The 25,757-nt window shown below is 43.8% G+C and overlaps 1 protein-coding gene across 4 annotated transcripts in view; it reads left to right on the forward strand.

Moving 5' to 3' along the window:
* The window catches only part of RFX3 (regulatory factor X3), a 690,714-nt gene that overhangs the window by 431,503 nt on the left and 233,454 nt on the right, over nucleotides 1-25,757 (forward strand). For all 4 annotated transcript variants that reach the window (XM_085632944.1, XM_085632947.1, XM_085632945.1 and 1 more), the window contains 2 exons: nucleotides 2,382-2,640; nucleotides 23,565-23,639. In XM_085632944.1, the coding sequence (XP_085489070.1) occupies nucleotides 2,382-2,640; nucleotides 23,565-23,639 (334 nt within the window). The remainder of the gene's footprint in view (nucleotides 1-2,381; nucleotides 2,641-23,564; nucleotides 23,640-25,757) is intronic.

Below are 25,757 nucleotides of genomic sequence, written 5' to 3' on the forward strand. Positions count from 1 at the left end.
ACCGATGAAGACTGGTGTCAAGATTTAGCGAAGTAACACACATTCACTTCCCTAGACCTTTTCCATTGTTATTACATCAGGATAACTATCCTGATAAACCACATCATTGCATCATCAACAGCGAAAGCGCCATAGTCCACTGATAAACCACATCATTGCATCATCAGAGAAGGCGCCATAGTCCACTGATGCTGGCTAAAGGCCATTTGAGCAGCAGTCTGTTTACCACTAACAAGGGATCCATGGGGGAGCTGTGTAAATTGGACTAGAAAACTCACCATAATTAAACGGGAAATGGAAGAAAGCGTGGGGTCATGTAAAGCTCAGACACACACCGAGGCAGGACGGGCTAGTGCGAGCACTAATTTATAGAAAGAACCCGATCTGTGTCTTGGCATTTACATAGAACCTAATAATAGAGACGACAAGGCAGGAACGTGTGTGCGCCTCCCTGCACTGAGTGTGTGTGTGCGCCTCCCTGCACTGAGAATGTTAGGTAGGAAATAAATATAACGATTAACTCTTTCACTGCTGCAAGCTATACCTTGTAGCTCTGTATGATGCACCCCCATCAAAATAGTGATTAATTAGAGGCACAATTAAGATTGGCGTTTGGAAATTAAACATTGGCAAGTATATTTTATATAGCAGCACAGTAATTAAGCAAATCCTTCGAAAATAAAAGACCTTTTTTCTTTCCGTTGGAGAGTTGCTGAAAAGTGAGAAAAACGACACGCCTCACACAGATGATAAATACCCTTGATAGGAGACAGCGAAACTCTTCAATATGAAAAATGGTGTGATAGTGGACATGGGGTTGCCTTCCAGAAGGCAGTGGGAGACGAGCCGGACTGGGAACTCAAAGTAGCCCTGGCAATAAGGAAATCACCCCAAATGTGTTTAAAAGATTGGTTATAAGGACGCATTTTGTATAGGTATGAATGTATGCTTTGTGAGGGTCAGTTGTAAATGCTGTTAATCTATGATTCTGTTCTGAAAAACAGGGTGAACTCATGTTTTATTTGGTATGTTTTGCCTCCATTAGGCTTTTGGCAGTCGATTCTTTTTGAGCTTTGTAGGCCATGCTGAGAAGACTTTTAAGGAGTAATTGTTCTGGATAAACGAATGTCAAGACGGTGTCAAATGAATTCTTTCAGCTATTCCTTTTCACCAGCATGTAACTTTTTCACCGTCTGGCTTTTGGGTCTCTTACATTCGTCTTTTTGCACAAGATCTGCTTTGCTTGGTGCCTAAGAAGAGCCCCGTAAAATGAGCTGCTAGGTATCAGTCGCTTACATATTAAGGCTTGCTTCTAGTTTAATGGCAGGTATTTTGCTAGACAGTTGAAGGGATGTCATAATTTAGTTCCTTTCTCAATCCTGTCTGTTGTTTTTTTTTTCAATAATTGAGGATTATCCTTTGTTTTGAGTATAAATTGTGGCGGCGTATTGAAGGCGTCGTGGAGCGGTATATAGCGGCCCAGTTTGTCATATGTCAATTTGTGGGTATTCTATCTATCTGTCTTATTTAGTGAATAGACTAAGTAGTTGGTAATTTGCCTTCTCCTCCAAATGCAAATAGTTCCTTGTGTGCAATGTCATAAAAAGACTTGGGAATTTCTGACACATAAGTAGTGTGCAAAGCTGACATCTTTTTATTAAAGAGGCTAAGTCATAACCAAATATGAAAAGCACTTATTTCTATTTTTGCATTGTATTGTACAATGTTCGGCTGCACGCTTTCCAACTACACATGCCTAACTATTTTTATTTAAAAAATCACCAAAATGTGTGTCTTTACAAAACAGAAGTATAGTAAATGCCAATAGCATATACATAATTTTTATTTCAGTTTTCTTCTAAATGCACACTTTCAGACATTTGCCTATTCCTCCCATGAACTGTAATTCAATGTTAGTTTTTAACTTGTTTTTATCAAAGTAATTTAAAACTTGAGTTAATTATTTTCAGCTTCTTAATTAGCAGCCAATTTATGTATGAAGTGTATGACCGTGTGTTTCGATTGTTATGCAGGCCTTTCTCTTTCGTGGTATCTTAAACCACACAAAATAATAAACTTGACTAAAAGGTGAACTGAAGATGAACATCGGATGCTTCCTTAGTGCCAAGTTCACTTTATTTGAGGTCATTTTGTTATTTTAGTGTAAAGTGACAACAAAATGCGGCAGAAATATCACACACAACGTGAACTGCTCTTACTTGTTGGGCCCTTGGTGTTTTATACCTAACGCAGTGTGTTCAGGTCTATACTGGTTAGTGTTTAATCCTGCCTAGCTGAGGATCTCCTGCTACATATGCAAGCACCCAGTAAACTAATGAAAACACTAATTTAAACCATTTCTGTGTTCCTTTTTTTCATAGCCGAACCACAACATATCCTTACACAGAAGCCCAGATGTATAGCCAAAACACAGCAGGAAATTACTTTGAAGCCCAAGGAGGGTCCGCACAGGTGACTACAGTGGTTTCATCTCACAATATGGTGGGAAGTGGAGGCATCCAAATGGGTGTCGCTGGAGGACAGATCATAAGCAGCTCTGGAGGGACATATCTCATAGGCAATTCCATGGAAAATTCAGGTCACCCTGTTTCTCACACAAACCGAGCCTCACCATCTACTGTAAGTACTTATTTATCCAAGCCTATTTATGTTCTTGGTGGCGGGGGAATTTGCTCTTGGTAAAGAATGTACTTTCGTTATGGTTGATTGTGACAAGAAGTACAGCATTAAATTGGGAATGATGCAATTCCAAGCTTTCAGTTTAAGTGTTACAACTATTCTGTTGCAATAAACTCATACATGCATGGAAATCTTAAACATCACATTTCTCACAAACACTGCTTTAAAGAGTTGAGACAACCCCTCCCTCCTTTGACTTCCAAGTAGATGACATTGCTTCATGCAGGTGCGAGTTTTTATTATTATTATTTTTTTTTAGTTTTTCAAAAATATTTTTACAGGCTCTATGCTAGAATAGTCCTTTTATCCTCATGGTTAAGTTAAAGTTACCATGAAGGTTTGCCCAATGTCAGGGAGCACTCAATAGAAATATTGTTCTGATAGTCAATGCATTTTTGTGACCTTAATCTCATATCACATGGAGCAATCCACGGATTCAAAAGTAGGTTTCAGTGACCTGGTTTGTAGACAGCAATGATTCTTGGAGCATGATAATGTTATAGATAGTCTTTCTAGTAGATTTTGATCGAGTATCTATCACCCCATTAGCACCATATACATCTTTCTTTTTTTTAATTTGCAATTTATAATTCATTAGATTAATATAACTACATGAAACGCCTGCAGATAACGTGATGGCCACAGATTTGTGTCTCGTCGAGTTGTGTCAATTGATTAAACAAGTGACTTGAATGGATGCATTAACAACCTTCTTTCAGCTTCAAATCACATTAAAGGCTTAGTAATTTAATGTGCTAAACTGAAACTTCATCTTCTGAAGATGCTGAAGGTGTAATCTTAAGGCTGACAGTGGTTTGACCCATGCTTGCCAGACTGCAAAAAGTAGATGATAGTGACAGCTAATAAGTACTTACCCCTGGTTGGAGAGGTATTATTCTTTTCCTCATGGTGGAGCATTCATGGGAATGCAGAGTCTAATTGGCTCATTATGATACTGTCTCGAAAACATTTCTGCTCCATAACATATTCTATAAAACATGCTACAACTTAGAAAAACATCAGTGGGTTTCTGGTTGTCGAAGTTAAAAAGCAGATGTTGAGAACCGACAGGTGCACAGGTTTTCAAATCATTTTATGCACAGTTTCTTGGTTTTCAGGGACAATTATGAAGAGAACATCTTCCAAGTTCTGTCAGTGTTATCGTCTATGCCAATGGGTAAATTCACGCTCTACGTGTAATGTGTGCCTCCTTCAGGGCTACAATAATCCAACTTTCCAACTGAAAACCCTGAAAGACAAAAGCTACCTGTGCCATGGTGAGGGACTGGGTTTGCCTGATGCACAGCTTATTGGTGTTTCATGGCAGGGCTTAGGTTTCTGCACCGATGAGGAAACCTCAGACTTTGGAAATGAGCCTGATCCATGGGATGGATCTTTTCCCTTTAACCATCGTAAAATGACAGTGCTGTTAAGCCAAGCAGCAAATTAGATATTTTGTCCCATGTTTTACATATTTATTTTGAGGTCATGAAGCAAGGAATATACTGTGTTACAGCTAGGGCGCACAACACTAACATACTACGACCAAGAGTGTCCAAAAACAAGGGCAGTCATTGTTAGACAATATTAAAAAAGGATGCTGAGCAAGGTGAACATAGTCAATGAGGTATTTGAGGTCATGGCAGGATTAAAACAGCCACATACACACCTAAAAAGCCTGGCGCAAGGGTAATACTTCCAGAAAACGTTCCAAACACCTTCCTCTTCCCACCAGTTGTGTGCCAGAAGAATAGGATTTGAGATAGTAAGGAAGATACATTACAAGGATTTTAGTTGTGCATCCATTTCATTAAATTGGCTGTATTTGATTTATGCATGGGTGGCTGGAAGGTAGCAATATGCAGAGTCACCTTAATGCCTCTCCAACTTTGTGCCCAGCTTTCAGAGTCATCAACAGAAATTTGTAGGTAGATGCCATCTCTTTCAGGTGATGGCATAATTAGGTTAATGTTAATAATAGAATCAGAGGGACTAGAATGTTGAGGGTCATCATCCATGAGATTGCAGTTTTGACCAGAAAAAATATTTCAGCAGCTCCTCATGGTTGATGGTGTTGTAGACTTCTGAGAGACCAACAGGAGCAGGACTGCCAGTCGATCTTCTAAGAGATCTAGGATCTTCTAAGAGATCTAGGATCTTCTCACAACAATTCAAAAGTGTAGTGTCTGACATTGAGTAGACTGTGGGTCTAAATGTGATGGTTCAGTTGATTAATGAAAACTATAGTTTGTCTTCAGATTTGGAGACTGTATATTGGTCTGAAGGCAGGATACTCAACAGGGGAGATATTGCCATTTCCAGAAAGGGTTAATACCTACATATTTCAAGGACTGTCTGAAAAAAGTTAATTGCAAGCGGTAGGCTGGCACAGGCCTATGAATACACTATATACACATGCATACCCACACAAATGTATGTGTATTTGGCTGAAGATACACATTCTCTGCATACTGCTGCCATTTATTGTTGGACTCTTAACTGTTGCGACTTGTTTTTCTTCATAGAAGTTTTTTGAGTAACAAGATCGTGGTGACTCCTCCTCTGGCACTGAACGCACATGAGCAGTGACTTGATTGTTAGATTGTTTTTCTTTGCCATTGAGTACTAACATGTATTAAAGCTGACTGTCGCTGCCTCATAGCCCATTGCTTTCCTACCCATCACTGATAAGACTTGCACTTTGACATCGTCGTCGAAGGACTGGGCCTCCTGGCCCTCGGTATCTTCATTCTCCTTATGGACGCAGGAGAATTAAGACGCGCAGAGTGTAATGGAACGGACGCCCTTCAAGAGTTCCCCTTAAGTGACGGCTTCCACTCTGTCTGTAACTTGTGCCTCTCTCCAGAGCATGCCAAGAACCACTGTGGTTCTTGCTCAGCCTTCAGGAGTGAAAAGATACTTTGGCAGCAAGAAAGAGAAGCTGTGGGCCCACAATACAATGTACCGATCATCTTTGGTGGTACCAGACATCTTCGGCGAAGCAGACTTGCTCGACACTGAAGAGGAGGAATGCAGTCAGTCACTCAATGTCCCAGGACATGAACCCAGGTCCAAGATCTTCACATCCGATTTCTCATAGCCTGAAGAGGTATAAGTCCAAGAGAAGGAAGAGGCGCTCAAGGATGACCTGCCTACCTCTGTCGACCCTGGACCTCGCATCAAGACCATGCCAAGATGTGTGAGTACGGTTGACACACAAACATTCTTACAGACTTATAAGACACATAAGCAGCTGAATTTCAAGGACAAACATCGCCACTCCGGGAGTCTGGCATCAAGCCCTGTCTACAAGCCTGATGCCTACTCTAGGTGCACCACCACTGCCTCCAGGTGCGGTACCATCTTTGGGCTGTGGTCAGAGCTGAGGCGGGATCCAGATAAGATCCTCAACTCCATCAGCCCTTGAGTCTGAGACTACACGTCAGCGCTGATGTTTCGAAGTCGACACTTCCATCGAATTCAAAAGCACTGTTAGCTCAGAGGCTGTTGGCAACCAACTCTGAGCAGCTGCCCATCTTCGAAAAGCTTCAACAGGAGCTGGATGAAAGGCATTGGCCCATCATCATATACCCACGCACAGGCAAGAAGATCTCTGCTATGGAAAAGACTGCCAGAAAGTGCAGTATTGCCTTCGAGGATGCTCCAGCACTGGACATTGGTCTGCAACCAGCATCTCTCAAAAGGCCTAAGGACAAGGCTATTAATCTTATTCCTACTCCTCCTACAAAACCTCCACCATCTCCACTCACTCCTCCCTCACCTCCTGCAACTTTCCCCAGGGCATCACCAAATTCATGCTCAGCTAAAAGTAGCCCTAGTCCCTAATCCCAAGCAGAGGAATTTGGTGTGCCAGACTATCCGCACCCCACAGATGGTGTTTGGGAAGACTATGATGTGGACCTCCAAGACTCAGCTGATACAGCTGCCAGAGGTGTGACTAACTCTATTATTCTCCACTGCCACGCTTTGCTGCATGTTTCTGACTTCAAGCCGGAAGTCCAGCAACATCTTATCAAACTGCCCTTTGACGGTAAATACATGTTCGGTCCTCAGGATGATGCAATATTGATGCAATATTGAAAACATAAAGGATACAGACGTGGCTAAGGACAAGGGTGTCCTTCACTTCCCTTCAGATAGGAGTTCCTTTTGGAAGCAGCAGATAAGGGGTAGATCCAAGACTACTTCCCTAGAATCGACGCAGTCGTAACAATGCCAGCAACAGTCTTACCACCAACAGATAGAAAGAGGTTATGCGTGGGGCACCTTCAAAGGTAACCACTGTAACGGTAAAGACAGAGGTACTCCCTCCAGAGGAGCTTCTGCCTCCAACCACTGACTTGCCCTGCATCCCCATAGCACACTACTTTCTTTGGGGTGGGGGGATACTTCAAGGATTTCTTTCCCATTGTAAGCAGATCCCCATAGACCAGTGGGTTTTATGCATCATCGAGCAGGGTTACTGCCTCAAGCTCATTTTAACCCATCAAACATCCCATTCCTCACACACACTCTCAGCCCAAAACACCTGGCCCTACTGTGAGAAGAGAGTGCTCTTTCTCAAACTGGCCATAGGGCCAGTGCCACCTGCCTCTTACACTGGGGCAAAGGAGTCTACGCCTCATCCCCAAAAGGACCGTTCCTTCAGGCAAATCCTCTATCTCAGGCCTCTCAACAGACACATACTCTTGGAACATTTCCACATGGTCACCCTACAGGATTTTATCCCCCTGCTGAAGCAAGGCAACTTCCTAGCCACACTAGACCTGACGGATGCCTAATTTCACATCCCCATCCACTCGGCTCATCGGTGCAGTGGACACTTCATGGTAAGTGGTCAGCACTACCAGATCAAGGTTTTGCCTTTTGGAGTCACCACCGCCGAGGGGTCTTCATCCAATGCCTAGTAGTGTTAGCTGCCCACCTCAGAAGCGGGGTACACACTTCTTCCCCTAATTAGACAACTATCTGATAAAGAGTGCAAGCAGACAAGACTGCCTAGCCCACACCCTGCTCTTCAGATTTGGGTTTACGTTCAACACTACCAAGTCTCACCTCAAGTTACGTCGAGTCCAACCCTCCCAAGTGTCAGTCCTAAATGCTGTCTCAGGTAAAGCCTACACAAGCCAACAAAGGGTGGCAGCATTCCAGCAGCGGCACTCGTTTTTAATCACTGCATCCTCTCACAGTTGGAACAGGAATGTACCTCCTAGGAATGATGGCTTCATGCATAGCCATAGTCCCTCATGCAAGGCTCATATACATCCACTCCAAGAGTGCCTTTCGGTACAATGATCCGCAGTGGAGGGTCACTGGGAAGATCTAGTGTTGATAAGGTCAAGCACCCATCAGTCTCTGCAGTGATGGAACATCAACAACCTTATGCATAGCAGGTCCTTCACAGATCCAGTTCCACACATGACCATCACCACGGGTGTATCAATCACTCTATGGTTGTGGGGCACATCTCAGTGACATGACAGTTGCCACCCCATCAACGGAACCTCCATCAACCATCTTAAACATTTAGACATACACTTAGCACTTAAAGCTTTTCTCCCAGACATTGAAGGTGGTCCTGGTGCAGCCAGACAGCATGACCCCAATGTGTTACTTACAAATGCTGCAAGGCGGCAGACACTGTCCTCAGTTGTCAGCACTAGTGCAGTAAATTTGGGGTTGAGCGATCAACCACTAAGTGTACCTTCTGACAGAGTATCTCCAGCAGGTGGACAACAACTTGGCAGACCTGCTTAGCAGGACGCAGCAAAAAGGCCATGAGTGGGAACTCCACCGATAAGTCCTGCTCCTTTACTTTCAACAGTGAGAGCCCCAGACATAGACCTTCGCTATGTGAAAAAATTCAAAATGTCCAAACATTGCCTCCATGTTTCCACACCCCCAGTCCAAAGGCTGTGATCTGTGGATGAACTGGCCTGGGACCTTAGCATATTCTTTTCCTCCTACTCCACTTCTACCATACATGGTGAGAAAAGTGTTGCAAAATATCCTTCATCCTGGTGGCTCCCAATGAGCCAGACAACTATGGTTCTCATCCCATCTAGAGATGCCCATCAATCGACACAAGAAGCTTCCGAACAGTCTGGACCTTCTCACAGAGAACTAAGAAATAGTCAGACACCAGAACCCCAGGCAGCGCAACCTAGTGATCTGGCTCCCAAGCACTGAAAATTAACTGAATTCAGTGGTCGCGCACCATGAATATGTAACCAAATGGTGGGAACTCAATATCAGGAAATCTGAAAAATCCTGTACATCCCTTTCAATGGTATTCAGCTGGATATTGACCTCCATCTCTAAGCAATTTGATTCTCTACGTTGAAACTCTGCACTTATTCACAATGTTCCATCATCAGAGGGTAGCAGATATTCATTGTGTTATCTCAACATACTGCACTTGTTCTGGAGGTTGGGCTGTGACTGCTTTCTTTCGTATACGTTTGTTGCCTATTGTACTCACTCAGGATATATATGGAGCAGTGTCTGGTCTCCTCTTCCATCTGCCCTTGGCCTGTATAGTTTTGTCGTTGCTATGCTTGAGGCCTCGGGTGCGGGGGGTGGGAGGGGGGGAGGTCAGTAGCTAGCTGCTACTACTCAAGCCATTCCCAGAAATCATCCTGATTAATAAAAATATCAAGAATTCCCCTCAGCAATGATGCAGAGTCTAAAGGTGAAGAACAACAGGTACTTACGTTTGTGCTTCCAGAGTTATTTCTTATTAGCTTCAAATTGACAAAGTCTGGATAGAGAAGGATCTTGGTACACTCCGGCAGGAGCAGGCCATGGGATCCAGATTCCTACAGGATTGCATTCCTTTGGAGGATGCTAACTTGTAGATTTCCTTTATCTTCATCAAAACATTTATAGTATTTCTAGCTCTACTTTATATTTTCAGCTGAAACAACAACTTTGTTTATGTTTGCAGTTCAGGACTACTACTGCCCCCCCCACCCCCCCACCCCCCGCAGCACTTCAATGATGGCTCACTGAAACCTTGTGTCCACGTTTTGGCCCTATTATTTTCTTTTTCATCTATTCACCATCTGGCTATTTTCTTAATTTTATATGTTTTGTTTTACAACCATGTTTTCTACAGATTAGCATCTTGTCTTCATTATTTTCCCCTGCATTATTACTCGCGGGCAAGTTACTATCCTTTATATAATTGCAACCTGGCACAGTGAGCATAGTATTTTCCAGTCCAGGTTGACATGGCTCCATGTCCCTCAGGTCTGTCCTCTAGCTAGAACTGAATTGGTCCTCTTGTTGTTAATGTTCATCAGATCCACTTCTGGTGTGCAGGTTCCATTATAAGTAGAAAATGTGGTCCTCACGTGGCTCATTTCATACCTGTGTATTGCTAGGTCACCAGTGTCAATTTGAGTTTCAAGTGGTGAATAGCCTGTGTTTCTCAACAGAGCACCACGGAATCCTAATCCGAGCCCTCCAAATGTATTAGCTTTAATTCTATAAGGATCTATTTCCTTAGCCGTTTGATGTCCTTCAACATAGTTGCCCGTCCAGTGACTCCCTCTGTTTAAGGGGGATATTTCCACAGTACGCTTTCGTAGATCATGTTGGCTAGTTTATTTGCCATCTTTCTACAGTAAAATGTTACTCTTTGGTGTCTTGGTATTTTTCTTGTATGATAATGGTATTTTAAGGACCAATACTTTGCTGGCACTCAGCCTTATGGCCATCTCCAGCATTTATGAGGATTATCTGGTGATACTTGTCATGGATCCTGAATACATCTTGTGGGTTGTCTAACGTGGTGTAATAGGAGTTGAGCTGCCTTGATCCTGTGTCAGTTTGCTACTGTGTTGCTCCAGTTGAGTTCTTGTTTATTCCCACTTTTCTTCTTCTCTTGCACCTTAAGGGGCAGATCAACTACATGTTGGCATTGTAGTTTGACAATGAGCATCTTTTTAGTTGGTTGTCTTTGAAATATATTTTTTCTAGTTTTGGGAGATTAATGTATTCCTACTCTTTCTGTGATTTTTTCTCTTTTGGGCAGGTTAACAATATTGAGAATCCACTTAGACATGCCCTTATCTGCCGTTTCTTCATTTAGCGTACACGTCCCATCAGATCCTAATTAATCTCCATTTCCAAAATATTACTACATTCTATCCTGTTTTTCAGCAGTTCATTTGTTCTATGGTGTATTGTTACTGTATGTTACCTCCACGTCGTTTATCACAATTTCCTCTTCACTAAATTGTACGTTTAGTGGATCTTTAGTTATCCAGTAGCACAGTCCTCATTGTCGGAATGCGTTTGTGGATTAGATTGGCGATTTTAGCTATTGATGGCCTTTAATGCAAATATGTAAACTTTTTCTTGTCTTCTTCTCATTTCGAAATAACACCTTCTTGATTGATGAATCTGTAGCATGGACCATCAAGAGTCTGATTCTTCCCTTATTTTTGTTTATGATGGTTAACTCCTGTTCTTGGTTATCTTCAGTTCATGGGTTCATGCAAGTATTTAGTAGTATCGCCGTTTTGCTTCGGTACTACACTTGCCTAGTCTATGCTGTCAACTACAGGTGTGTGTGACTTATCAATGGATCACCAGGAACACTTTTTGTGATCTTTTGCTGAATTGCTGCCAGTGTTACTGCTGTCAACTTTTGTCCTGTATGCTTGTGGAGTATCTTCTGCAGCCGCTCTTCTTGTGGACATTTCTACGATTCGAAGTTAGTTGCCTTCCTAATGCTTTTAACCTGTAAAAGAATGGCGACTATTTATTTGATACACTTAATGTGTTGTAAGCTTCTCAGATAGGTCTCTTTTGCATGCTGCTATGACATACCCTCAGTGAATAAGACTTGTGTTAAAGCTGTAGTGTCCAATATACCAGTAGGTTTCTCCCTTCTGGATTGATTTGCCTAGGCGACTACCATACTAGCACTTCGACAAAGCAACGGCTGTCTCAGTGAGGTTGACCTACCCTCATCGGATGAGAACTGTGAGGTCGAAGACTTGGAGATGAGTGATTACATTATTGGTAGGTATTCTTGCAAATAACTGAGCGTGGTATAGCAGTTTTGCAGATAGCGCAGTGAGATTTAATTACAAACTAAGTATGATAAAGGTGGTTTTTGAAGTAGTAATTAATGTTCAACTTTACAAATCACAGAAAGCCCCCTTCTTAGACATGTTTTTTGAAAAATCCACAAACATAAAATATTTTTTGTGTTAGATTCATGTTGGGAATATTTTAGTCCTCGCTGTCTGGCAAAAGAAAAAAATTTAATTCCGGTCTATTCCTCGAGTACACAGCAATCATTTTTTATTGTTTCGAACTTTTAGAATTCTTAGTGCTGAAAATTGCTCCTGCAATGAACATAAAATGAAGCCATTAGAATGCTAAACCTTGTTTTATTAAATCATTTTGTGTCAGTGTAGTGAAGGTCTGACGAGCCCGTCATTAAATGTAAAAGGTGACATTCTTTGTTGATCTTGAACTGTTCTCACAGTGTGGTGTTGTGAACTCGCCTGTTCAAGTAATAAAAAAGACACTTTATATAGCATGACTCGCTGAATAAATAGCAGAAATCTTATTAGAGTGGAATGTAATTAAAAGAGCTCCAGCCTGCATGGGAGCTCCTACGCCTGGCATATCATGAGATGAAGGTGCAATCATAGGCTCCACACTTCTGTGCATTGCATCATTTCAAATGCTGCTCCTGTAGCAATCAGTCTGTTTTCAGACTTGTCTCTAATACTCTCTTCTTGGCTTCATAATGGTATTTGGTGTGAAGTGCAATTTCATAATCATTTGCATCTCTTGCAAAATAAATAAAATGCGACTGGCTTCGCGTTATTTTTATGTAGAAAATACTGTTAAAAATGACTTTTCCTGTAGCTAAAATGCTTTGACTTTTTAGTGTTGTGATGACTTGCGAAAGATTCTATAGAACCCGCAGAATATGTTTATTAGGTTTTTCCTGAATCCTTAAATTAGTTTTAACTCGTGTACACAATTCTCACTGGGCTTACTTTTTAAATGTTTTTTGTGATTTGTTTTCGTTTTATGCTAATACTACTAATTGTTGCCATTTTCAGTGGAAACCTAAACATAGGCCATTGTGTGTGCAGAAAACTGCATTTCACAACTCCTGGACAGCATGGTTATGCTTCCTGGAATGGGCCGGCAGGTCTCTCTATTTTGATATTTTCCTGAAATAGTGAATGGGGAAAACAAGACAGCATTTAGATTCTCCTCCACATCCTTGGACGTCGTTTTCGATGACGGTTGTAATCCTCTTCTTAATATAACTGGATTGGCGGCAGGGTTTGGTGACTGCTTTTTTGTTGTCCAGTTAGGCTGGTGGGCATGTGTTTCCAGTGTTGTTAAGTTGAAGAAAGTCGTGTATTGACCACAGCTTTGTTTGTCAACCGTTTCATGACCTGTACATGCTGTTGCATATTTGCTTCATCTCGCCCTTTTCTTTCTTTTTTAAATTCTACTCATCAACAAAAAGCAAGCATTGGTAAGTAGGTCAAAATAAGTCAAAAAGTTGAGCCCTATTGGCTTTGCTAGTGGATGTTTACCTAATGAGTGCTAACATTGAAATTCCTTTCTACACTAAAGTGTGGTAGCTCACTTCTATGTTGATGCATCATCATGACATTTCTGATCAAGTGCATGAATTCTGTACTTGTATTTGTAAATGTGATTTGGTTCATTATGTAGTAAGCACATCTGGAGCGCGTGTTCACCATAGGTTTCTTGGTTCTAGAACATATTGAAATAGGGGCTAATTTGAAGTGTGGCCTCGGTGTTCATGACTCTTGCAGTAAGATTATGTCAATGCATCCATTGTAGCTGGTTCTTTTTGTGGCCTGAAATGGCATTGAAACATGCCTTCTGTATGCATGTTTCAATGCAATGATAGCCATCAGACAACATAGACAAAAAATAAACGTACCCCACGCAGAGATTATGCCTGTACACTTATAATAATTATACATCTGCCAGTTGTTTTTTTGCATGTGTAAGAAAAACCTGGATCCTCCATGGAATAAAGCTATTACTTTCTACACCCTTTGCAGTGCTGTCTAATTTTACTTTTGCAGTTACTATTGCGTTGGAGCTACATTGGTTGTTCTAGATTTTCAATGAGCTCTAAGAGAAGGCGAGTGTGTATCGTGTGTGACCCTTTTCTCCCCATCACATCATCCCATTGTCTCTTTCATTAATGTCTCCTCACCGTTTCGAGATCTAGATAAGAACTTATTGCTTTTCATGCCAGTAAGTGTCAACGCAACAGGAGCTGAACACATGCCTGTGTTGCCTGATCTAATTATAGGAGTGCGAGAGGGATAGGAGAGTGTGTTGTGGTTGTACAGTGGTGGTTTTAATGCTGCTTCTCATCTAGTGGGCAACAAAAGCAAAAAGAACAAATGATGGATGGAATGCCGGATAAATCAAACATTCACGCCCAGTCACAGATCTGAGTTGAATCTTACGTTTTTTTGCTCCCCTCGCCACCCCAGTTTGGACACAGCCATGTGCAAATCAGTCTTGGTCCTAGTCCCCATGGGAACAGAACAGCCCAAAGTGCCAGGCCAGGTCCCACCTGCACCCGAAACAAGCATCCTGGGACTGGTTTAATGTATCATCCCTCATCAGCCAGCCTAGCTTGAATCCAGAGGCATAGTGAGCATGGGACCCACGTCTGGGCATACCCTTCCCACTTAGGGCAAACAATATTAGCTCACCTAGTTGTCTTCCCGTAACTCTGAATGTAACCCTGAAACTAGGTGAGGATGCGGACGCAGTCCTGTGATGAGTGTGTAACTACAAGGACGGTCCCACCTATTCTCCTTATGAAGCCTAACTGAAATGTAGGCTATTCCAGACCATAACAAAGGAAAGAGTCCGAACAATTGGTCTGTATAAGTTGCGTGCATGTTTTCTACCACATTAATGCTTGAATGTTTGTAATAACAGCTGCAAATATCAACCATAATATATAGGGATTATCACATGCATTGGTTTTGAGGACAGCTGAATGACCCATGGGGCATTTAAACAGCTGAAACTTGTCGACCCCAAATGAATATGGCCGCAACAACAGATTAAAAAGATAATAGGATCCAATTGGCAATTTTAACATATTTAATCCCTAAATAATAGATTAAGCGCTCCGCTTACAAATGCATCGAGCTCGCCCACCCACACTGGATGGGTTGGGCGTGGGTCCGATGATAAAGCAGGCCACGGGTGGTACCTGTGGGTGACGACCCAACAAAATATCCTATAAGATGTATTGATCATATTGATTTACCTGAGTGAAGATCTTACACTTTGATGTGATAAACGTTGGGCCACGCAACAATCTCGTGGACTACAACAGGATTTAGAAAGCAAGGGTAAACCTATCTAGTGATATTAATTAACCCCTTCAGCGGGGCGCGGATTACCGCGCTGTGCTGAAGGGTTCGTGCGCGGGCGGGGCCATGACGGAGCAGTTCCGTCATGCGCATCGAAGGGGTTAAGACAGTTTTGGGAGGCAGAGGGTTCTAACCTAATCAAATGCTTCTCACTCTTTTAAGTGTTTACCTGTGAGGACCCTCCCCCGCTTTGCCTCTGATGCTATGAGCCAGGCCAGGACTCCAAGGCCTGGGAAAATGTCGCACCATGAAGCCCAAGGCATTCCGAGAGCGGTCCGGTTGACTTTACGATGCTCTAGGTCCCAGTAGCACATATGGCCATGGGCCAGTTTGTGAGCCGTTCCCTGCGCCCTAAGTCGTCAGATAGGTCCCACAAACATTCTAGAAAATCGAAGCGCCCTTGGACTTTACCGTGCCATTCCAAGACTTCAGACGAGGCGAAGTAATGACACCATAAATCTAGGCCCTGCTCCCATGCATCAGCCACGGAGCGTGGGTCTGCGCCACATCTCCCAGAGTTTCCCGTTTTCAGAGTGACCCCCACCAAACTAAAGGAGTTATTTGAGGCCATGCACTACATATTTGGATTGTTTCATCCCTCTGGAGTGCCTTCAGCCCCACGGTTCCCGCATTGGATTCCAGCCAGCAACTCTGCCCTCATCGCTAATCAGGCCTCTTGGATCTAATAATAATAATAATAATAATCCACATCTGTAAAGCGCGAACAATCAGGCGCTGGGGGCCGTCGGGAAGATTAAGCAAGCTATTGCCCAGAGTCACATGGTGCTGGGCTAATCTGGCGCCGGGGATCGAACTGTGATCCCCAGATTCCAGAGTCAGTCGCCCTGGCCGCGGCGCCACACCTCTTCCACGTGCCACACCTCTTCCATCTGGTTCGGTATCTGGATTAGCTCAGATTACAAGACCGCAATCTTCCCTGGAGCCCGTTCCAGTGACATCGTTCCCAGCGCCACTGATGCCCTGTGGTGGTGCCAACCACATCGTCATACCCAACTCTGATAAAGAGCTGGTGTGGCGTCATCCAACATTGACTCAGGCCGGGACACGACCTTCCGAGTCAGAGCCAGGTCCACTTTTTTCAATTGGTCTTGTGGGGAGTGTAATTGTGGAGGAACTGAGGATCCTTTTGACTACCATAACCCCTTCAAAGCGCCCACAGTTAACCGACGGATGTCAGTGATTTGGATACCTCCCCAGACACTGGCTTGGTCTCTTCTCCTAGTGTGGCTATGGAGGAAAAGGCTTATTTTGTCATGGTGGTGAGAGGGGCAGCTGAGGTCCTGAACTCTATGCTACCCTCTGGAGCAGTCAAGACAAATGTCTTGCCAGAAGTGCTTCAGCCAAGAGTCGCCTTCACAGAACCTCTTCTCCCTTTTAACAAAGCCCTCACAATATCCTATGCAGGGCATGGGCCAAGCCCTGCACAGGAGCTCCTGTGCACAGGACAACTGCCCGCTGCCACCACTCCCTCCTTGGAACCCAGCTTTCCTCACCCAGCACCTCAGGCCTCCACCTCTTGGGTCAACCCTGGCGGGCTCCCTACCACACCACCGAATAGGGAATCCAAGAGGCTGGATACCTTTGGCAAGAGGATGTTCTCTACCACCATCCTTGTTCTGCGGTTGGTAAACACCGAGTGCCTCTTTAGTCAATACACCCACACAGTTTTGGGATTTGGTTGTGCATGTGCTTCCAATGGTCTTGGAAGAGGCCCAAGCCATTTTGACCCAGGCTATTGCCGATGGCAGGGACGCAACTAAGTGCACCATACACTGTTCATTGGATGCAACCAACTCACTAAGAAGAACAATTGCATCATCAGAGGCACTCAGACAGCATGTCAGACTGAGATCTGCTGTTTTTTGGGGGGATGTCCAGTCATCCCTTATGGACATACCCTTTGATGACACCCGCTTCTTCAGCGATAATGCAGATTTGGTGCTTGAGTGCTTTAAGGACAGCAGGGTTATGGCCTGGTCATTGGGTCTCTCCATGCCCCCACACCAGCCCCATTCTGCATTTCACTCCTTCTGTGGCTATGACAGGGGTTACCAGACATATCCATTTCCGATAAACCACCAATGCCAAAAGGCTTCCCAGTCCTTTAGTGGCCGTGGATGCAGCTAACACAGGCCAGGAGGAACCCCAAGGACAGAGGTCAACCCAGTCTGCCATCAGCCCCTCCCCCGGGCCGCTGCAGTCTCCAAACCCCTTTAGTGCACCCTTGAACCACCACCATACATTAAGTGATGACAGGATCCAGCACAACGTTCTCCGCTCACAGTCCATATCATCAGATAAATGATGCTCCAAATTGTTCATCAGGGTTACGCCCTTCCGTTTGCTCCCACTACCCATACAACCATCCTCAGAATGACTGACACAGGGCCACTTCTCCCTGCTCCTTCAGGAAGTATATGCTCTTTTGGCCAAAGGGGCCATTGAGAGGGTGCTGTCATCAGAATTAGGTCATGGTTGTTTTTTCCGCTACTTTCTTGTGCCCAAGAAAGGCGGAGGCCTCCGCCCTATTTTAAACCTGCGAACTCTCAACTTCTTCCTGAAGAAGGAGAAATTCAAGATGCTCATGTTGGCTTTGGTCTTGTTTACCCTAGACCCTGGAGACTTGATGGTAGAGTTTAACTTGCAGGATGCCTATTCTCATATTCTCATCCTGCCTGCCCATACGCATTAACTGGATTTCACGGTGGGCCAAAAGCACTTTCAGTTCACTGTGCTCCCTTTAACCATACCAGCGCCCCTTTTATGTTTGGCAAGGTGATGGTGATGGTTGTAGCACATCTGCAGAGCTTGGGATTCCAGTCTTCCCCTACCTCGATGACTGGCTGTTGACGGTGGGCTCACCCCGGGCAGTTATTTCCCACCTCCAGACTATGCAGATCTCCTGCATTCCTTGGAGTTCACTATCAATGTCCCGAAGCCACACCTTACTCCTTCTCAGTTGCTCCTTTTTCGCGAGAGCCATTCTGGACACAGTGCAGTTTCGGGCCAATCCTCTAGAACAGAGAGTCCAGGATATTTTGACTATGATTCAGATGTTTCAGCCTCTATTGTGGCTTGCGGTCAGACTGGCTCTGCGGCTGCTGGGCCTCATAAACGTATGCATCCTGCTGGTGACACATGCCCGTTGGCATATGCTGACTTTGCAGTGGGACCTGAAGTCCCAGTGGACGCATCATCTGGGGAATCTCTCCGACCTGGTCCAGATTCAGAGGGAACTACAAAAACCTGCAGTGGCGACTGATGAACTGCCACTGGGTCAGTGGCAGACCCCTCTCCCTTTCCCACCCAGAGCTCATAGTAGTAACAGATGCATCACTTCTGGGTTGGGAGGTGGAGGAGCAATCTGGGAGAAGTGAAGATCAGAGGACTCTGGTCTCTGGCAGAGACTCAGCTCCACATAAACCTATTGAAGTTAAGAGCGATTCTCCTGGCATTAAACGCCTTTCTTCCTTCCTTCCTTCCTTCCATTTAGAGAAGGCTGGTTCAGGTGTTCACAAACGCCACAACCATGTGGCATTGCAACAAGCAGAGCGAGTGGGGTTTTGGACCCTGTGCAAAGAGGCCCTTTCTCTCTGGACACTGATAATTCGCTGGCCAACTTACACCAGAGGTGGTTTCAGCCCATTCGGGGGCAGGGGTAAAAGCCAATATATCTCCTGACTGCAATTCCAGCAGAGGTTTCAGCCCTAATCCCAACAGGGTTTTCACTCGCAGTACTCAGCCCAGATCTACAGGCCAACCACAATGTCTACATAATCTAGACAGCCGGGGCATTGACGCCCATCAGCAGGAGGAAGGTCTTGGGATGCCAAAAGGAGACAATGAGGTACCACGGTTCCCTGTTTCTGCAGTCCCACTTCAATTAGATCACACATTTTTCTTCAATCAATGGAAGCTCATCCCTTCTGACAAATGGGTGTTAGACGTATTCCAGCACAGTCACATCCCGGAATTTGTTCAAAGCATCCAAATTTTCCTCCACACAAGACATCACATCGCCATCTTCCAGTTCTCAAAAAAAGAAATCCGATTGCATCAGTGCAACCTAGATTTCTATTTTCACTTCTTTCTGATCAACAATAAATCAGGAAAATGGAGGCTTATAATGGATCTCAGACTATTGAACAAGTTCATCAAAAAACAACCTTTTAGAATGCTATCTCTTTAAAAGATTTTACAGCTGACGACACAGGAGACTACCTCTCCTCCCTGGATCAACAGAACGCATATTTTCACGTTCCACTATACCTGAAACGCTGAAGGTTTCTTAGGATCGAGTTGCAAGGTGCCATTGTCAATTCAAGGTGCTCCCCTTCGACTTGAAATCAGTCCCCAGTGTATTTACCAAGTTCATGGCGCCAGTGTCAGCTTTTCTCCGACTTTCCAGGTCACCAGGTATTCCCCTACCTGAACACTTTGTTAATCAAAGGACCCTCCTTCCTGTTGGCAAAGACGTCCACAGAAGCCTGCATACAACTATCCCAATCCGTAGGCCTCAAGATCAACAGGGAAAAATCATCTCCTGTTCCCTCCAGGTCGCAAGTATTTGTGGGAGCAATCCTGGATATGAAGCTGTCAAAGGCATTTCCCACAGAAAAAAAGGATTTCCCGTTTGCAGGCAATCACACTATCCCTATCTTCAAAAAGGTGCGTTTCTCTAAGGAAATACAAATTTATCCTGCATCCCGTTAATTTTCAATTGCCACCAGCTAGATGCGCTGTGGACAAAATATTGGTGTTCTTTTGAGGACATGATTTTGATAACCTCAGGGATGAAGAAAGCAATGTCCTGGTGGATGGCCAAAACAAATATCTCACAGTGTCTCTCTTTCCTGCCTGGGGAGTCCCAGGTGGTGCTGACAACAAATGCCTGCATGGAAGGAGGGGGAACCCACCTGCAGGATTTAGAGGTCCACTTGAAGTGGTCCAGTCAGAAGACATCATGTCACCTGAATCTCCTGGAATTGAAGGTAACCTTTCTCGGCCTTCAAGCCTTTCTTCCAAGGTTACAAAGCTCGTCGCTTCTCGTCAGGACCGACACCACTACCACCATGTGCTATCTTCTCAAACTGGGAGGGAATGGCTGATAGTCAACGACATGTCATTGAAAGTGGAGCATGTCCCAGGAGTACAAAACGAGTGGTCCGATTCCCTCAAGAGAACAAACAAGCAAAGTCACTAGTGGGAACTCAGCCAGAGCACCTAAAGAAGGTTTTTTAGTCTTTAGGGTATCCTATCCTAGATCTCTTTGTTACATACCTCAACAAAAAAATGCAAGTTCTTCGCAAGTAGATTTCCTCAGCCAATTCTCATGGGTGGGGATGTTCACTTACATGTTTTCCATGTTTCCACTTATTCCAAAGATCCTACAGAAAATGAAGAGAGAACAGTGCTGGCTCGATTTTTCTGTGTCAAATTTGTTGAATTTGCCATGGCTTGTTCGCGGTTGAGTGAAATTGCTTTTATTTGTTAATTCCTGTAAAATCTAGATCTTCAGAGGATCTTTTTCATTCTAGTCTAGATTATTATAAAAATAAGTCTATTTTTATAAATTGGTGTTGGAATTCTTGAGTCTTGTGTTGATTTCTTCTTCAATTGTTTTGTTGCTGTGTAAATACTTTACTTTAGCTTCTCTGTGTAAACCTTGCTGCTCAGTGCCACAGCTACCCCGGATTGAGCTGAGGGTTTGGCATATGAAACCTACTGGTCCTCACCATTAAGTGTATTATTACACAGTGAGGTTGCACAACCACACCATGTAATACACCGCATTTCCTCACACCAGATAGAACTTCCTTATTTAAATTCAGATGGCATATTAAGAAGTTGTTTCTGCTTGGGTGGGAAACCTATTTCTCTGTGGAGTGAAAAATAAGTTTACAGACTCTGTTGGAAATCTGTTATGGGGTTAAAAAAAAAGTTAACTTAGCCACTTAGCGTTGGTGCCTAGTGTAGCAAAAGAAATCTACAGAAGTTGTAGATTTTCAGGGCTTACGTCTCAGCTCTTTGTTAAAATACATTCGGAAATTACGGCAGTGCAAGGCAGAATCATTCTCTAGCTTCAGGGCTTATTATCGCTTCGACAAGAAGAACATAACACTATCAAATATTGGTACTAATATTAATAACAAGCATTTACAATGCAATAGGTCTCGCAATGACATTATTTTGAGCTATTGACATTGTAAATGGCAATGCCTTTAAGAAAAAGTAAAAGGCATTGTTATTTACAATACCAAAAGCAACACCTATTGCATTGCATAGCGCGTTGTCCATGAAGACAGCGCCGCGCTTATTAAAGTTAAAAAAAAAAAGTTTGTTGTGGGGGCAGATAACAACTCAACTCTACACAGGAGGGTGCATCAGCAGAACACACCCTTATTGACACAAAAGGTTCTTGTTCTACTAAGAATTCATAAAAGAGTGCACTGCCACCGCTGTTTTAAGTTCTACACTCGGGGCAGGGACGAAGACCTATGTCTGCTATAAAGACATGCTTGGTGCGTATCACTTGGTCACGCCACAGATCGTGGGCATCACACAGTCGAGGCCAGGTCTAGGCCGCTGCACACAAGCTAGTTTGGCATACGTCACAGCCAGATATGTCAGGCTACCAGATTTACAAGCAGTCGGGCACTCAGGGCCTACCCTGAAAGGGCCATTCCCGTCTCAACCAACAACTGTAAATGGCTAGGCTTCTGTTAATTTTTTTTATGGGGGAGTGGCGCGTCACGCATGAGTCTGCCATGCAGGGCGAACTCGGTGAGGGGACATTCTATACATGAAGTGCTCGAGTTCCCATGAGTCGCTTACCGAGGACAGGGGTGGGGTGCAAGCGGGACAGCCCCGGCTCCTTTGTGCCTTTCTGCTGGCCGGAGCCCCTCGGGGAGCAGACAATGAACATTCTGTGCTGGCGGCCACTGGCTGGGCCCGTAGCCCGTGAGGTAATGGGCCAAGAATGCGCGGCCTGCAACAGCAGCACTCCCCCGCCTCATAGGGGGCCACTAATTAAAGGCCGCGGGTGGGTGCTCGGGACATCGTCACTTCTCTCTGGGCGATAATGGGGCAGGAATGTGAAGACACTGGGCGGGGAAGGCGAGCACTGCAAGGGGGACAGGAGGGTGAATGGAAGGGGCCGACGGTGGGGGCGCTGACAGCCCGGCCGCTGCCGCTCTTCTTTGACGCTTCCCGTGGCTGTTTCTTCTTAAACTGAATAGCTTCCTTTCCTAGATGGATCTGGGCGGTGGCAGATTGTTATAATCCGCCCACCAGACACAAAATATAGTAGTGAAAATAAGATTCAAGAAGTGCCGATATTACAATAAAAGCGGGGTTCCCTTAACGGGAGAGAAGGGAGCCAGGGGCGCTGCCCGGGTCCTGGACTGGTAATTGAGCCCGAGACAGTGATGTCTAAATCAGGCGGTGATGGCGCCAGGGGGCGGCAGAGCAGCTCCTCGGGCCTGCAGGAAGGAGCCGCACACGGCGTGTAATCCGAGAGGCAGCCAGGGCCCGTCACGGATGCGAAACAACAGATGGCCCCTGCGTGTGCAGACTCGGACTAAACAAAAACACAGATGGCCCCCCTAAAGATAAGAAATTGTTTTGCGACAGCCGCAAAGCAGACGATCCTGTGCAGATGGGCCGGTCGAAAAGGGGAAAGGACGGCAACAAAAAATACTCCTTTTCATTGGCAGGCCACCGTTTAGCATAAACGGTGACGCCAGCCAATAAAAAAGAGGGGCGGGGCTTCAAGTCCCCTTCAGAAATCTCCTCTCTCACTATAGGTCTCGCCGAGCGAGCAACGCATGAGATGCAACACTAGGCGTGATCTAGAAACGGGTCTCCAGCAAGCCATTCTGAAGTGTACTGTGCTTAGCATAGCATGCACTACACCACTTAAAAGACCAACATATAGCCCACTTACAAAGCAAGTGCTAGTAGTTTAGATCTGTGATTTGTTGAGAGAACAGCTCATCGGCATTAATAGAATTTAAAATGAGAAAGTCTTCAGCTTTTGGAGTGAAGAAAAAAACACAAAGTTTAGCAACGATATTAGTCTAAAACGTTTTTATTAGCCGCATTTGTTTAGTTTTACAAGTTTCTTTTGGATTTGTTGCCATTCTAAACTCGTGCTTTATCTAATAGAAGACAATGACATTTGTATTTATGATATGGTTATCAATATATGTCTATCATAAATCCCTCTCTAGAATCTTAGCTGATTGTTAGAAAGGTTAATGTGTATTTTTTTACTCTCACCAATGTTAAATGATTTTCCTAATTTAGCTGTGTAAGAGCATGTCGACCTTTCTTTGGTTAGCTCTGCATTACTATCTTATCTTGAGATTTATTTTTCATAATATCTATTGTCAGATTGAAATGGCGATTGAGACCCTGCAGAAGTCCGACGGTCTTTCCACTCACAGAAGCTCTCTTCTCAACAGCCACGTAAGTTGTCTCTTCTTGTGCATTCTAAGCTCTCATTTGTTGTGCTTGTTAGTCTGTATTTTTTGCTTGCTTTAGGATATACCGTACTTGACATTTTTCCACCCAACATCATGTTGCATTCTCAGAAATTGATTCAGCTGAAATGACCACTTCTTGCATGCAGTGTCACTAAGTTCTACAGAGTTTGGTGTGATTTTAGAATTTTCAAGAATAAATCCAGCCAATCATAATCCAGTTATACTTGTCTCCATTTTAGCATTTGCAGCATAGTATTTTCGGCACCATAGGCCACACGAGCCATTACTTTACTACAGTCAAAATGGTGATGCTCTAGGTCACGAGACATGTCAATACTGTAAAATAATGTTTCTGATGATCACAGATCTTCTGAAAGCCATTGGTCGCTCTCCTGATTCCTTGTGAATTCTTGACATTTAGTTTGTACATCTGTTAATTTCTAATTGGCAGTATATACATTTTAGGATCATTACTATAGAAAAGTCTGAAAAGTTGACTGAACACAACCTATTTCCCACTGTAAATACAGTCATTTTTTCCCTCTTGCCATTGTGTTCCTTTTTGTGTTTCCAGTGCGGTTAGTAGTATATCATTGTACCACTTAGAATCGATTCAAATGTTTTATTAGCTCTAATATGATACTAGCACTAGTTTAAAGAGAGGGTGCTGGAGAGTTCTGCTTCTGCTTCTGGTATATAAAGTGAAGGGTTACTGTAATTCCCTGAACCTCAGTGCTTTCGCAGTTTAACAATGCAAATTTTTAGTCTATAGCTTTTCAACACATCAAAGTGATATTTGGAGTTATGTCCATGAACACCTTTCTGTATCTACCAGTAAAATTTGAATTAATATTTGTGCGCATCAGTGCATGGTAACCAAAACACCTACATAATTTCCATTCCGTTTACACGTAAAGACATGTGGGCCATAGTGTTATGACTTACAAAAATGTTTTTTCTTGGTTCAAAAGGACTCGTAAATAGAGAATGTTTCATTGTTGGACAGTGATGATGTATCTAACTGTCTTGTCTAGGGAAATGTTGTTAGGAAAAACAGGAGAAAGCAGTATGTGGTGCAGCAAGCTAGGATAAACTCAGCTTCTAAACACAGCGTTTAGTCAGTAAATCATAGAGATTGTTAATAAAAAGAGTAGTGCACTGAGCAAGGACAATATACCTTCCCTTCGGAATTGTATCCTACAACCGGATATGATAACCTCAGTCTTTGTGATATTAAATAGGCCCAGAGGAAATTTAAATAATGCCGCCGAAATGCATGCAATTTCGGGAATTATGTGCTACGTTGGTTACATGAAATTACACCATTCCGCCATATCACATAATTGCTCTGCTATTCGTAGCAAAATTATAGCACGATGATCAACACGAACAACCACAACACAAGCTATTTTCTGTAGCGAAAACTGTGTCTCATATTAAAAATTGTCGCAAGGACTCATTTTGCACAAAAATAGCTGAAACAGTAATGACCTTTCAGGACCTTGGAGAGTGAAGACTGTAAACCCTCCTGTGCAATAATCTCTGGTATCAACCGACTCATCGACATTTAAGGGTTATGGAAGGTCAGCACGCCACTGTGGTATTGTGAGGGATGCCTGTTAGGAGGAAGGAAGATATAACTCAGAATTAAGTGTTAAAGAGACCTGAACAAAGTGTGCTGTGTGTGGTTTGAAGGCCTCCTATAAATGTGTCTAATATTGGGGCCACCATGAAGATGTGCTGGATTTTCTTTGGAGTAACCATGAATGTGCTCAGTGATAGTTGAGTTTGTATAAGTTACCACAGCCATTGTTTTACCAGCATTGCTGGATCTATATACTCAATGGGCATGTAGTGTTGGCCCTGAGCAATCCACACAAGCCTGCTTATATGTGCTCAGCAGTTGCGTATGCACAGGATTGGCACATGATTGTGCTTGGGTACTCACCCAAATGGCATAATCCTAGGTGCTCAGGTGTGCGGTTGGTGACAATGTCTTTGTTGTTCAATGTTCTGATAGTGGCACTGTGAAGCGAGAGGTACTACTACGGTTAGCCTTCCCAGATTCAGATCGATTCTGTCATGTGTAATTCACTGTATC

This window comes from Triturus cristatus, chromosome 2_1 (genome assembly GCF_964204655.1).
Source record: "Triturus cristatus chromosome 2_1, aTriCri1.1, whole genome shotgun sequence".
In the NCBI taxonomy this organism is placed as follows: Eukaryota; Metazoa; Chordata; class Amphibia; order Caudata; family Salamandridae; genus Triturus; species Triturus cristatus.